Source organism: Typopeltis vanoorti, chromosome 10 (assembly GCF_054136105.1).
Source record: "Typopeltis vanoorti isolate ZY-2024b chromosome 10, IOZ_Tvanoo_1.0, whole genome shotgun sequence".
Classification (NCBI taxonomy): domain Eukaryota; kingdom Metazoa; phylum Arthropoda; class Arachnida; order Uropygi; family Thelyphonidae; genus Typopeltis; species Typopeltis vanoorti.
In genome coordinates this window covers 79,330,663-79,345,893 of record NC_143558.1, presented here as the reverse complement: position 1 = coordinate 79,345,893, position 15,231 = coordinate 79,330,663, and the positions used below count along the sequence as shown (strand labels likewise).

The 15,231-nt window shown below is 34.0% G+C and overlaps 1 protein-coding gene across 1 annotated transcript in view; it reads right to left on the bottom strand.

Moving 5' to 3' along the window:
* Positions 1–15,231, bottom strand: part of LOC150102533 (uncharacterized) — a 194,652-nt gene that overhangs the window by 90,135 nt on the left and 89,286 nt on the right. Inside the window, exon 4 of the mRNA XM_090399107.1 lies at positions 10,802–10,870. Coding sequence (XP_090255233.1) covers positions 10,802–10,870 — 69 coding nt within the window. The remainder of the gene's footprint in view (positions 1–10,801; positions 10,871–15,231) is intronic.

Below are 15,231 nucleotides of genomic sequence, written 5' to 3'. Positions count from 1 at the left end.
GGGGGTTAAACGTGCCCAATCTTTTACATCAGATGCTTCTCCTTTATCATTTCCCAGAGAACATGAAGGTCAGAAAAATATTAGGAGAAAGAAGTTTGACCGTAAACAAAACAGAACGCCCATCTAAGTATAATTTGTTTGCACTATTCCCTGAAAGGCACAAAATGTTTTGTTCTATATTTTGTTACAAAAAAAAAAAAAAAAAAGATTCAGTGTTTATAATATAGCAAAATTATGTCCTTTTGCTAGAACCTTTATTTCATAGAAAGTTGCACAAATACATTCACTACCGCTTGCCAGTAGGTGTGTTGTCCAACTCGGATGTCTGTTAGCAAACAAGGAATCAAAATTCTGCAGTTTATGTTACTCTTCCAAAGGGAGCAGACCCGAATACACTACCTATAAGCTGGGGAGTAAGTTTTTCCGAAATGACCATTTTTAGTCAACAACAGTTTAATTATTAAGTGCAGTATCTGCTTGTAAGCTACACTTTAAGAAAGTAATCAGAACATGGAGCTGTTCTTACTTAGCCTACTGCTTTGCTTTGAAAATTCCTTTCTATTCATGATGGGAAACTTTTAAAGCAAACTAAAGTTCAGACATAATATAAGAAAATATATAAATGCAATTAAAACAATACAAATATTTACTGATAACAAACATCAAATATTTAGAATAACTTCAATTTGAACTGATACAAAGCCTCTATCTAGTTTGAAGAGCAAGGCAAAAGCATATAACAACTGGCCAATTGTTCAAGGTAAGTGTGACATTCCACATGATGTGCCTCTACAACTGATATAATAACTGACAGAACGTGCATATAACACTAATAGCACTTGGTATTAACAGAAACAAATAAAATCAAACTAATTATAGACAGATAAACTATCATTCTAATTCAAATTTTGGTAATAAAATTGGGCTTGAGAGATTTAAGTAAACAAGTGCTCATGCAAAATTGGCTTCTCTAGACAAGCTCAGGAAAGTTGAGCAAAACTGGACAGGTGCATTTCTCCCTTCCACAACCATAATGAGGTAACTGGATAATCACTTAATCATGTTCTCAATGAAATTGTCTAGTTTGACCAGAATAAGAGAGTTAAGCTTCACAGGAAACCTGATATACAATAGGTAAAGAAAGAGGAAGTAGTATGCCCTTAATGATGGGTAAAAAAGCATAAAAATCTGTTGCAAGTTGGAATATATTGTGGAGAATTGCCAAGAAACCAGAATCCAGCTCTCAACAGAGGTCATTTAAAGAGAAAACCAGAAACTTTTAGTGACTGATTCTTTAGATGTTACAGAGATAGCATTCCAGTAGTATTCTCTGCAGCTCTGCAACAGCAGCTAATATCAAAGAACTGATGCTGGAAAATGGATACAACTCCCATGCCATCCAAAGAACCATTGGGAACATTTCAAAGTATTAACAACAGGTCTTCTTTGTATACTCTTCACTGAGAGAATGGTTCTGCTTCTATATCAACATTTTAGAAGGTGTCGCCAGAATTTTGAAGAAGTTTAACCTTGCCATTATATTTGTACCTTGCAATAAATTTTTAGGGGTTTTATTCACTAAGTATAGGCCTACTCTTTTTTTACCCATGTATATCGTTCCCTGTGAACATCATCAACTTCTTTATTCAAAAATGGCTATACCATTTTTGACTAAACTAATCAGGAGGAATAAGAGCCTCTGTAGCTCAGTCGCTATAGACAAAGTCCTTTGGTTGGAAAGACCTGGGTTCGATTCCCATCTATGACATGAGGAACCTTTATCTGAATCTCTTTAGTCTAAAGGTGAGTTAGCCGATCTCATACTTGAGTTTTCCACTCAGACACTCAGTTTTTTCGTCCCTCAGAACAGGCAAGCTGGCCCCCATGAACACGCACAGATCTACAGTCATAGAAAATATATATACTTAATCCCTCTTCAGGAGGACTCAACCTACTCCTCCAAAGGGATGGGGAGAAGGGGGGGGGTTGAATCCCATAAGAATATTTCGTTGAAACCGTAGATCCTTTGGAAAGATACTACACTCATCCACAGAAGTTCTTTTTTTCTGAAGCTCTATTATATCACCCAAATTTGATTCAAAGTGGTAGATTATCAATGCCAATGGGCTAGGAAATTCTTATAAGCAGCTGTAATTTATTTTTATTTATTTTTTTTAATCTTATACATAATCTCTTCAATTATGTGTTATTTGAAAGGATTTAAATCTGTTAGGTACGTAAACTGATATGTAAATACTTGATTGTTATTTGTTCTTACCTTGTTTGCAACTATTATGTAAACATTTGGATCATTGAGTTGAGAATGGATTAAATTATTCTTTACAAATAGTCAATGTCTAAATTATCAAATAATTATTCAGTTTTTCTTGTGCTTATGTGCATTCTCATATTACATCTAAACCATAGTTATTATTAAAATGATAAAAAAGAGACAGAAAACTCACATTAAATAACTGAAATCTTCAGTGATAAAATTTTCAACTACATGTCAAAAACATTTACAAGCTTTAGTAAAGTAACAAAATGGTCAACAAATTCCTAATTCATTTTTACATCATCCAAACCTAACAAAAATGATTTAATGTCCATTTTTTGGGATATGGGAAGTGTTGTCTTCCACAACAGGATGTGTGTGTGTGTCTTATAAATTCAAGAAGTTATGTAAGCTCGTCCAAGGCAGAACTTTATAAACATTCATACCCAGGGTGGGATTTGAACCAACAACTTATCAGGTATAGAGCAGATATGCTATTCATTTAGCCAGCCAGGATGGCAAAATAACATTTTTAAATGTTTTTAAGCAACCTTCATTGTATAATCTTACACAGAGAGTGGTTCATCTATAGAGCATGTTTTCCAGTTAGTGCATCATGCTGTTTCATGGTGAATTAATTTCATATACTGCTTATAGTTTCTAAAAGTCTGTATCAGTGTTGCTTAGATAAAATCATTAGTGAAATATAAATTATTACTTTATATTAAACCCATGTGTTCTTTAAAGAAACAAATTCAAATTCTCTTCATTAGAGAAACAAATCATATCTGTAAATTCCGTTAATAAAATACATACCACATAAGATGTTAATGTTAAAACAGCCTGAATAATATCTCAAGAAAATTAATTAAATAGAGCTTAGTTAAAATATAAAATTATTCACATTTCCAAATTTGCTGAATAATTGAAATGCTATATTTTTGGAATAACGACTTCACACATGTAAGATATTAATAACAAGAAAATAATTGAGATGCTTGACATTTCTTGTCAGTCGACAGCTTATTCAGATACTAACAAAAAAGGATCAAAATTCTTTTAACCATCAGTAAAATAAAATAATCATTTTTCATAGCAACAAAAATATAAGAATATATTTAATGTGGTTTAACCACCATATCAGATGTGACATGTTTAATCTTCATGCAAAACATGGATATGAAGTGTACCATTGAACTACCATTGAGATGGAAATAACAAGGTTACAAAATATATCATTACCATCATCAATTTCCTGATATATATCCTCAAAGGGGTGTACAGATTATTAATGAACAATACTCATCTTCACATAGTGCACCCTATAAGTGTATATCTGTTAGGCACTGACTGAACAGAGAAGGGCTGGCAAGGTGGGACTTAGCCAACCAAAGTGCAGTAAGTATTGCTTAAATCAGTAATAAATATGATGGTATGTATAAAATGTGTGTGTGGGGGGGGGTATATTTTTTACTTTCTTTGTTTTGTGCATATAATCCTGTCAATGTGCTATTAGTAAATTATTCCCTCCACTATGAGTAGTTTAACTCTGAACTTCAAAATAAAAAGAAAGCAAATGAACTAAACTACAACTTGAAATTGCACACAGCTTCATATCCCTGAATCTCAAATATTTTAACCTGTTTATTATCCTTTACCATTGAAACTCATTAAGAGTGACTCTTCACACACCTTACTCAAAATAAAAATCTCTAATTTTACAAAAACTAAAATATACAAAATAAAATCAGTATAGCTTAACTATGCAAGCACCAGCAGATTCTTTAAATCACAACTTCAAACATGAAGAACGCTTTAGCTACGCAGTTTCCCTTCAATAAGCCAAAAGAATTTTCATTCCTTCTTGAATTCATACAAGAGAAAAACCAGCACTACAACTGCTCTCTATATGGCAGCAATGCAAGTTAAATTCTTCTTGCATTGCAAATCATGGACCACCGAAGAAAATAAATATCTTGTTTTCATCCAAGACATTTCAACTTCATTCACTTTCTATACAAAAGTAATAGCAAGCTCCATTGAATAAACTATCAAAAAAGTTGTTCTGAAGTGATGAAACACAGTTTCATGACTTTCGAATAACTCCAAATAACTAAAACCATATCAACAATTTTAATAACTTTTAAGAATTAAAATCCTAAATAAAACAAACTTTCCTGGGCACATTTTTATGTGATTGGAGAGCAATAAAGTTCTTTTCAGCTTTAACCAAATTAAAAAAATTCTATATGGAATAATAACTACAATAAACTTCCCACATCTCTTTATACAAGGATATCTTCTCTCAATCTTCCATTTCTTATTCTTCTAATGTCTGCTTCATCTTCATATACTAAAGACAAAGAAGCTTTACAGTTTTTCTCCTGTTGTGTTCCTCTCCTTTCTTCAAACAGCTGAACACTTAGTAATGCTCGATAATGTTCTTTTTGCTTCTGCACACACACACACACGGAAACAGATTAGAACAATTTCTGCTCCAGTCCATCAATATGCACTGCCATTACTGTTTTTAGTGATGTGTTTGAAACAATGAAGTTCTTTCTTCATAGTGTAGGAAAGTTTAATTATAATTTCAAAATGAAAGTAGAGAAAATTATAACAATTCTTCATTTCACAATCTTTTATGCACCGAGGCAAGTTCACTTAATTACTTTCAATAATATAGCAGTAACCATTGCTTTTCTTGTTAGTGATAACATAAAAAATCATCACAATACAAACATTACAAAACTTCTGAGAGCTCATAAAAATCAGTTAAGCTCTAATATCTAACTAAATAAGTCTATTTTATATCTAAACAAGACTTCAGAAGCCATAGACAAAAATAACATCTTCCTTGTGACTTATGAAAAGAAATGTTTAACTAACTATTTTGCACAATAATACATATATCTGACAATATGATGGCTGGTATGTTTCATTGACCATAGCAGGGCAGGTGGCTGGAGGCTACACTCAAATTCTTGACCAATTCCAAGTATAAATAATCTTTGGTCCATGAGAAAATAATATAAAAATATGAAAAATGTACTCTCAAGAATCTGCATCTTGAACTTTTATTTTTACAAGCACAAATAAAAGGTATAATTAAAAAATAAAAACAACATCAACCATATGAAATAACTTCAAATTTGAAGTTATTTATTAATTATGGTAATATTAAGGAGATAACTAATGTGTTGGAGTAATAACTACTTTCAATAAATATAATTACTCAATGATTTGTCCTTTATATTTAAGTCAAACAACAGCACACACATTATATATACACATGTACAAGGACCCAAACTATATCATGATTCACTACAGTATAATACCAGATCAACATAATAGAGGTGACTGAAACAAAAAAGACAAAAACTTGTGAGATCTTTCTGAGCAATAAATACAAAATGTTATATTCAGGCAATGACAATCAAGGGAAAAAAAAAAGGCGTAGCCATAGTATTCAACACTAAATGCGAGGCTAACCTTCGTGAGTGGCAGGCAGTCTCAAGTAGAGTAATGTGGGCAAATTGAGAATGGGGAACTGGACAATGAGACTTATTTGTGCCTATGGTCCCATAGAAGGTTCTACTAAGGTAGAAGTGGAAGAATTTTTTTGAGGCTTAAGAGAAAGCAACTGACACAATGAAAAAGGAAAAGTTGTTGAACCTGTGGAACAAGGAAAATATTTCAGCTACTTAGGCACAATTTTTAGTGAAGATGGTAAGTTAAATATGGAAATAGACAACAGAATCAACAAAGCTGGTATGGTAAAAAGTTAAATGAATAAATTTATATGGAATAAGAAGGAAATTATCCAAAACACTAAATTAGCTGTATACAAGACAGTGTTTATACTAATTTTAACTTATGGATCTGAGAGCTGGGTTAGAAGTAAAACACTTGACCAAAGACTAGAGACTGCAGATATGAGAGTCCCGAGAAAGATTAGGTGCATGAATAGATGGCATCAATATCGATATCATATTAAAAATGCATTCCTGGATGCTGTCAGCATCCAGGAATGCATTAGCAGAGCTAATCTCAGGTGGTATGGTCACTTAAACAGAATGGGAGAGGAAAGATTAGCAAAACAAGTGTTCTCTGCCAGGTTGGCAGGAAAACGACCCAGAGGAAGACCAAGATATAGGTGGATTGATACAGTAAAAAGTGCTTTGGAAGACAGAAATATAAGACCTGATAATATTGGAATCTTGACATTTAACAGACTGATTTGGAGGAAAATTGTAGATAGGAAGTTAGTAATGATGTAAATTTTTCATGTAGTGCTATCATATCCTGTACACCCCCCCCCCTTGAGGATATATATCAGGAATTTGATGATGAACTTCCAAATGGCAAGATATATAATGTATATATGTCAGGTGGTGAAATATCAAGGAGAGGTGTAGCATTCATTGTAGAGAAAAAAACTAATAAAAATATTATCCATGGCATCAAAAAATCAGATAGAGTAATGGCAATTCTATTCTAGTGATGTCTAAACCTAGAGATATGCTGATTATTCAAATATATGCTCCTACAGAACAGAATGAGGAAGCAGAAATAGATAACATATATGATGAAATAGAATGGTGTATAAAGGAAGTTGGAGGCAAAAAATATAGAGTTATTTGTGCTATGGGTGACTGGAATGCAAAAGTTGGACCAGAGAGAGAGAACATCTTCACATGCGGGTCCATTTGGACTTGGAATTCGGAATGAGAGGGGACAAAAACTGATTGATTTCTGCAACAAGCACAGACTTATTGTAACTAAGGCTTATTCTGAGCAAAAAAACCAACAGCAAAATACACATGGGAAAGTCCAGATGGAAGATACAAAAATCAATTAGACTATACTGTGGTCAGTAAACATTACTTCAATGGAATACAGAACTCAAAGGTGATGCCAAGTGCTGACTGTAGATCTGATCATAGACTGGTCTTAATGAAGATGAACATTCACCTGAAAACAATAAAAATTAAAAGAAGTCAACTCCTAAAATGGGATCTGCAAATGGTACAAAATCCAATAGTAAAATCAAAATTTAATGAAAATATGTCAGAACTGCTATTTGCATAGCTCCAAAACGAAAATGAACCCTCTCAGTGGAATAGACTACAAGCAGCTATCATAACATCTGCTAAAAACCATATAAATAAAAAAGAAGAAAGGAAGAAAAAACCAAGGATAACACAAGAAGTAATCAACCTTATCGATGAAAGAAAAACATGGAAAAGAGGAGCAAATGAAGAAGAAAGATTAAGATTAAGATATAAAACATTGGATAAAAGAATCAAACAGTTATGCAGAAGATTGAAAGAAAACTGGATAAATAGGCAGTGCACCGAGATAGAAGAATTACAAAATAGGAACAAAACCAGAGAAGCATTCCTGAAAGTGAAAGAACTTAATGGAAAAGCAAAACGTACACAGTCTAATAACATCAAGGACAAAGATAGAAACATAATTATTGATAATGAAAAGATAAATGGAAGATGGATGGAGTACTGTACTTATCAGATCTCTATGATGATAATGATAATGTGATAGATGATTCACGACACCTTAAGTAACAACAGATACCACTCTACCGACAAGAAAGGAGATAGAACATGTAATTAAGACTCTTCCTAATAATAAATCCTCTGGGTGCAATAATATCCCGGCTGAGCTGCTGAAAGCGTTGACTGGCAATAATAACAACTATTTAGTGGAATCCATTCAAGATATCTATAAACAATAGACTTACCTGAAGTTTTTACAACATCTGCATACCAATTCCAAAGAAAAATAATGCACAAAATTACGAGGATTACAGAACTGTGAGCCTAATATCCCATGCATCTAAAATTATTTTAACCATTGTTAACACACAAATCGAAAGAGCCTTAATCAGTGAATTGAGTGAACAACAGAAAGGCTTCAGAAGAGGAATGGGAACCATTAATGCTATCCTGGAACTAAAAATACTAATGGAAAGATCGCTTGAAAGAAATAAGAACATTTATATATGCTTCATAGACTTTCAGAAGGCCTTTGACTGGATAAAACATAAAATGTTCAATATACTAGATAAATTAGACATAGAAGATCATATACTGAAGATTATAAAACGGATTTACACCAAACAGAATATGCAGCTGTTCAACTCTGAGGCTTCTGTAGTGAAAATAAAAAGAGGAGTTAGACAAAGTTGTATCCTTTCACAAAATCTATTTAATATCTAAAGTGAGACAGTGATGAAAAAGATCGAAAAACAAAAAACAGGAATTAGTATCAATGGTATAAAATACAACAATCTTAGATATGCTGATGATACCATTCTAATAGCAAAAAACCGAAATAAATTAATCAAATTACTGTAGCTACTAATTGAAGAAGCTAAAGAATTTGGATTAGATATAAATGCAAAAAAGACCAAATTTATGAAAATCTCAAAAGAAAACAGATCCGAGCCAGATATACGAGGTGGTATCAAAAAGTTTCGAGACTAGCTCTGTTTACGAGAAATTACTTTATTTATCTACGTTTACACACTATCACCTTCAAAATAGTCCCATTGCATATCAATACAGTGCTCCCAGTGTTCTTGCCACTTCTGGAATGTGTCCTGGAAGTCTTCTTTTCTAAGGATGTCAAGCACCTTCTGCGATTCGCACTGGATCTCCGCAATGGTGTTAAAACGGTGACCTTTGAGCTGGATCTTCATCTTCGGGAAGAGGGCGAAGTCTGCAGGAGCCAAATCTGGTGAGTAGGGTGGGTGCGGAAGTGAGATCATGTTGTTTCTGGCGAGAAACTCACGTGTGAGGAGAGCTCGGTGACAGGGTGCATTGTTGTCGTGGAGCATTCAGTTTTTAGTGCGCCACAGATCTGATAGCTTTCGCCGAATGCCCTCCCTCAGATGCCTTAAAACCTGGCAGTAGAACTCGCTATTGACGGTCTGGCCCCTGAGGACGAATTCTTGATTCACAATGCTGCGAATGTCAAAAAAGACGATGAGCATGCACTTGGTCGAGCTGCGGACCTGCCTCGCCTTTTTCGGTCGATGATGGACTCTTTCACTGTGAAGACTGTTGCTTCGTCTCATGGTAGTACCTGTACACCCAAGTTTCGTCACTGGTAATGATCCTCGAATTTTACGTTTGCTCTTTGTTCTAACTTGCTGTCCATCATGAAATTGCAGATGTGGTAATGCAGGTAGTCAGAATAACATCAGTTGCACAGCTCCTGATGTACACAGGACGATGTTTTTTGACACACTAACTTATGAAGGTAGGTGCTCCCTGTGACTGTGCGTGCAGCCTTGTGCTTTCATCTGTTGGCGTGTTACAAACCTAGTCTCGAAACTCTTTGATACCACCTCTTATTCATAAACAATATGAAAATTGAATACAACAGAATACAAATATTTAGGCACCTACTTTACTGCAGATGGAAAGCAAGATAAAGAGATAAAAATAAGAACAGCCATAGCTAAAGATGCCTTCTGGAAAAATAACGATCTGCTCGAAGTTCTGTGGGATTGAGACAAAGAAAAGAATGATAAGAACATTAGTGTGGCCAGTTTTCACATATGGAAGTGAGACCTGGATATTCAAGAAGAGAGTAAGACAACAGATAATGGACTTTGAAATGTGGTGCTATAGGAGAGCTCTGAAAATCTCATGGACAGAACATGTAACAAATACAGATGTCCTACAGAGAATGAGAACACACAGATCTTTATTATAGGAAATGATCCAGAGAAAGATGAGATTGGCAGAACTCTGTTCAGCAGGACAGAGGATACCAACAGTTTTAGAAGGAAAAATTATGGGAAAAGGATCAAGACGCAAAAAAACAAAGGACATGGCCTGAAGATATAAGATCATGGACAGGATCACATGGCTATGCAGAAACAAAAAGGAAAGCCACCAACAGAGAGAACTGGGAGGATATGGTGCTGCACCCTCTAACTGAGGAAGCTACATGAAGAAGAAGCAGCAGCATTATCAGGTTTCAAAAAAGACAAGTTACTTGACCGTGGCAAACCAATGAGCCTAAGAGGAAAGATAAGAAGATAGGAATAGAAAAAATTCTTCTAGGGACCAAACATACATCTTTTTCAGGTCTCCAATAAGAGGGAAAGTGTGGTCTCACACTAAGTGATGAAATTCATCTCCTACCTAAAGAAAGAAATTGTTCCACCAGAAGCATCCAGTTTTCCTAGCTGGCCATTTATCCAAGTAGTAAATGGGACTCAGGTTTTCTTAATTTCAGTGACCAGAAAGGGGGGGGGGGGGAGAGTGAATTCAAATTATTTGGCTGCTGATGGCGAGGTTCTCAAGAGTTTTGAGCTTTTTTCTGAGACACAAAATATAATTTTAATGAATGTGGTTCACTAAATCAACAAACTAAATGAATGTGGATTACTGAATAACAATGAAAGCAGGTATTTATGATACCTGATGTGATTATAGATCCGATGCATCTGTAACTGCTGCCATGCAACATATTATTTAAAAATGAAATTACCTTGAAGCCTTTTCTGTCGTGCATGGAGAGGCTCTGCTGTGAATTTTGTTTTTGGTGACTTTCCTGGGGCTATCATAAAAAAAAGAACATTTTTACAACAAACTATAACGATACAAGACAAAAAATATATGTAGTAAAACATTTGTAGTTTTTATTACTAAGTGCCTCAGATACTTGGAAGTAGATCAAAAAAGAGATGTGCTAGGAAAATCTGTATTAATATTATTTTTTTTTTAATGTCATATATACATTCAATGTTATACTTCCTAAATCTCAATGTTATGCATTACTAAAAGAAAATCATAATTAAAATTGGAAAACAAGTTAAGACGAAAAATAAAGAGGAGGAGAGAAAGACAACAATAATTAAATAGAAGACACGATTATGAAAAACTTAATTCAGATATGATTTCACTGGGACAGGTTATATGCCAAACTACAAACCTGAAAATTATGACCAACTCAGGAGAATACTATCTTTGGTCCCATGGTATCCCAGTTACTGAATGGGAAACATATCAGCAATGTATGGAAATCTTTGAAAAAGTGCTTAATGGGGTAGTATTAAGCAAGAGATCCATAAAAAGAAGATGCAGATGGAACATCATGATAAGAGTGATAAAACATGTAAAGCACAGATCAAAAAAGTTTGATCTGTGCAAAAAAGTCTGATCAAAAAAGATCAAATATGAGTACTGTGCAGAAAGCTAAATCTGAATAAATAAATGATTTATTTAACAAATTTTGCGAGAGGAGATGTACATTGACTCTTGTTATACTTGACCTTAAGGCAGGACAAGAATGTATTGAGTGCTCTCTGTATATCTACTATACACTGCTTGGAAAGAAATCAATGGGCACCCCCCATGGGCAAGGTTTATTATGCCATGTAATAAGTCACATGTTTGTTGCCAGTATAAATTGCAGGAATATGATGCTCCCAAGTCAGTGCAACTGTGTCCAAGTGAAATGACCGCAAGAAGGGTAATGACAGAGTTTGAAAGAGGTGTTGCAATAGGATGCCATGTTGCAGGCCTATCTCTTTGGCAAATTATTGACAAACTGGATCATCCCAGGTATCAATGATATCAAACTGAGATGGAAAACGGAGTCAACTGCAAGTGCTATCCACAGTGGATGACCCATCACATTCACAGAACGTGACCGTAGGGTGCTACTAAGGACAATATGCAAAAACCACCATTCGTTGGCTGACATGCTGAATGCAGATTTCCAGAGACATCAACTGGTACATGAATCTGCACAAAAACATACATATGTCAAAATATTAAAATTTCTAAATGCATTAATAGAGATGCCAGTACACTGTCCCAAAAATCACTGACAATAATAATAATAATGCACTTACAAAGCTGTTGATAAAATCTCCAATCAGCATTTTTTTTTTTTATTATTAATTGTGGTACTGAGTGAGCTAAGAGTTAGAAATTAAAAAAAATAAAAAATAAAATAAAAAATTTCTCTAGAGATCAAACATGGAACTTTTTCAGCCACTTAAGACCTCCAATAAGCAGAGTGGCATTCTCACACTCAGTGAAGAAATTCATCTACTTCACAAATATAAAGTATTGCTTGTAGTGGGATTCAAACCTACTATCAGATGGACAGAAAAAGAACTATGCACCCTGCAGAGGTTGGGAGCATATGACCTCAAGAGCATGCAAGATAAAGTAAAGAAGTTAGCTGAACAGACTAAGGGAAAGCCTAGAGTGTTTTTTCATTCTGTCATACATTCAAGGAAGAATGATCATCAAAGAATAACTTGAGTGAATACAGATCATAGGAAAGTAATGAATGGAGTAGAATCATAGAGCAATTATAGCAATTCCTCACATAATGCAGTTTCAAATAGTGCATATTTCACTATAATATCATTGAAATAAGTGTAAAATAGGTTACAGTGCAGTACTTTTTTGTAATTTTGTCAGCAATTTATAGTGATTACTTCTCTTCTAAGCTTTTTTATAATCATTTATGGTTATAGGCCTCTCCCATTTGTTTCAATATTTCTCTGTTGAAGACTTCCCTATGCCAGCATTTTCCATCCATCCCCACTAGGTTGTTCTTCCATCTTCTCTCAGGTTGTCCTGACATTTGTCCATCTATCACTGTTCATCTGTGCAATGTTCTGCCCACTACCATTTCAGTTTTAAAATCTCTTCCCCATATATCCAACACTTTTGTTTCTTTTCTTCTATCGCCATTCCTCATTTTGTCTTGCAAATCTGTTTAGCATGGCTCTTCATTCTATGCTTCGTTTTCCTCATTCTGTGCATTATTTGTTTGGTTACTGGCCATATCTCTGATCAATAGGTCATAACTGGGATGATACACTAGCTAAAAATGTTTGGCTCTATTTTATTTTATTGCAGGAATCTTCAGTTTGCCAAAACCCAGCCTAGCTGAATTCTTCTCTTTTCTTCATGAATGCTTCTTTTTCCTAATGCAACCTTTCTACCTAAGTATAGATATTCTTGTACTTGCTCTATTTTGTTAGTTTATTATTATTTGCTTTGTTATCTGGTTTCATTTGATATTTGTCATTGTATTAGTTTTCTCGTAGTTTATGTATAATCCTACTTTATTGGATACCGTGTTTAATTCATTCATCATTTCTTCTAGTTCTCTTCTGTTGTTTGCAATTACTACAAAATTAAAGCAGAAGCATTTCCAAACATCACAAAAACATTCTCAATGTACTTGTTCATATTTATTGCACTCAAATATCTAGCTGCAGTATAGGATTACAGCATTAGGAAAGATGTAATCAATTAACACACTTTCTTATATGCAAGTTATTAGTTAGTGAGAAAAGGAAATGTGAAGGACCTAAAAAATTAAATGGTTAGCAATAAAACGAAAAATTAAAATTATAAAGTGCCATAAATTGTTTCAATACATCAAATAATATTTCTGCCTAACCACATTTTTTGCACCAATACAGTAATTGTCTGTATGGAATGCATTACACCAAAACCCATTATGTTAATGCTCTGCACAGTGTGATTCCACTTTACTTACATTTTCTTTACTACTTAATATTTGATATAAATACAGTAATGGGATTAAAGGATATTAGCATTAAGTGCTAGAATATGCAAGGCAAAACAGTTATATGGCAAAAAAAAAAAAAGGGGGGGGGGATACCATGAGACAACTAATTGTACACCAATCAACACCTATCTCTTGGTTAGAGAATAACATATCAGAAAAACTATTATGACTCATATCTAGACTTGGCCGGATATGATTCTTTACATAGATATGGTTTTGTAGAGACAGTTTTGCTTTAGTTTTGATAATGCAGTTGAATAAGGAGAATGGACATACCACGATAGTACCAGACTGTATAAATTATACTTGATAAGAAATTATATTCTTGTTAATATTATATTCTTTAATTATAATTAACTATTAAAGATTATAATTAAATTAATTATAATTATATTATAAAATTATATTCTTGCTAAATCCTTTAGTCCAGTGTAAGAAAGCAAAGTGTGCATGAAGTATCTTCATAACTAGGCTACTTGCATATAGAGGCTGTTGACTTCGCATCAATAGTATTCCATAATGCAAAACAACATATTTCCTTTTGGATGCGCATAATTCTATTTTCATTCAGAAAAGGGTCACTACTCATTCAGTTTCAAACCTTTATTAAAGTCTCTTCGGTGGAAGGAGTGAGGAAGATGCAAAAGTCACATATTTTTCCATACAAGGTAGTAAAAAACTTATCACATCATTAAAATACTCTGGATTAGAGATAGCTGTAAAAAGTTTTCTCACTTGGTTACAGAGTAAATTATCATTGACAAGAAATTATCGTCTTGTTCGATCTTTTATCCAAATGTAAGCAAACTGAGTTTGTATGTGAAGTATCTTCATAAACAGGCTACTTAGTTATGTGAAGTCAGTCTCCATATACAAGTAGACTAGTTGTGAAGATACTTCACATACAAACTGTTTGCTTACACTTCGATGAAGAATTAATTATTATTATTAAGAGAGATGTCCTGGAAGTTAGGGGCTCAATAAGTCCAACATATCACATGCAACAGTTGTCATACCTTTTCTTGAATTTATTTGTGCTACCTGCACTAATCACCTCAACGTGCAATCCGTTTCTATCATGCATCACTCTATGAGAAAAAAATCTAGCCCTCACACATTAATTCTCAATTCCATAGAAGCCCTCTCATTCTCTCCCCCTGCTGCCATAAAATGAAAAATTCCATCTACTGGTATGTTGTATGACCCCTTACTACTGTTTGTATATGGATTCTCTGCAGTCCACAACTTCTTAATCTGTCTTCATAATCTGCATTCTCAATCACAATCTCTTTAACACTACACTCTCTGCCACATCAGCATTACCAAGAAACCAGAAGACCAGATCTGTGCACAAC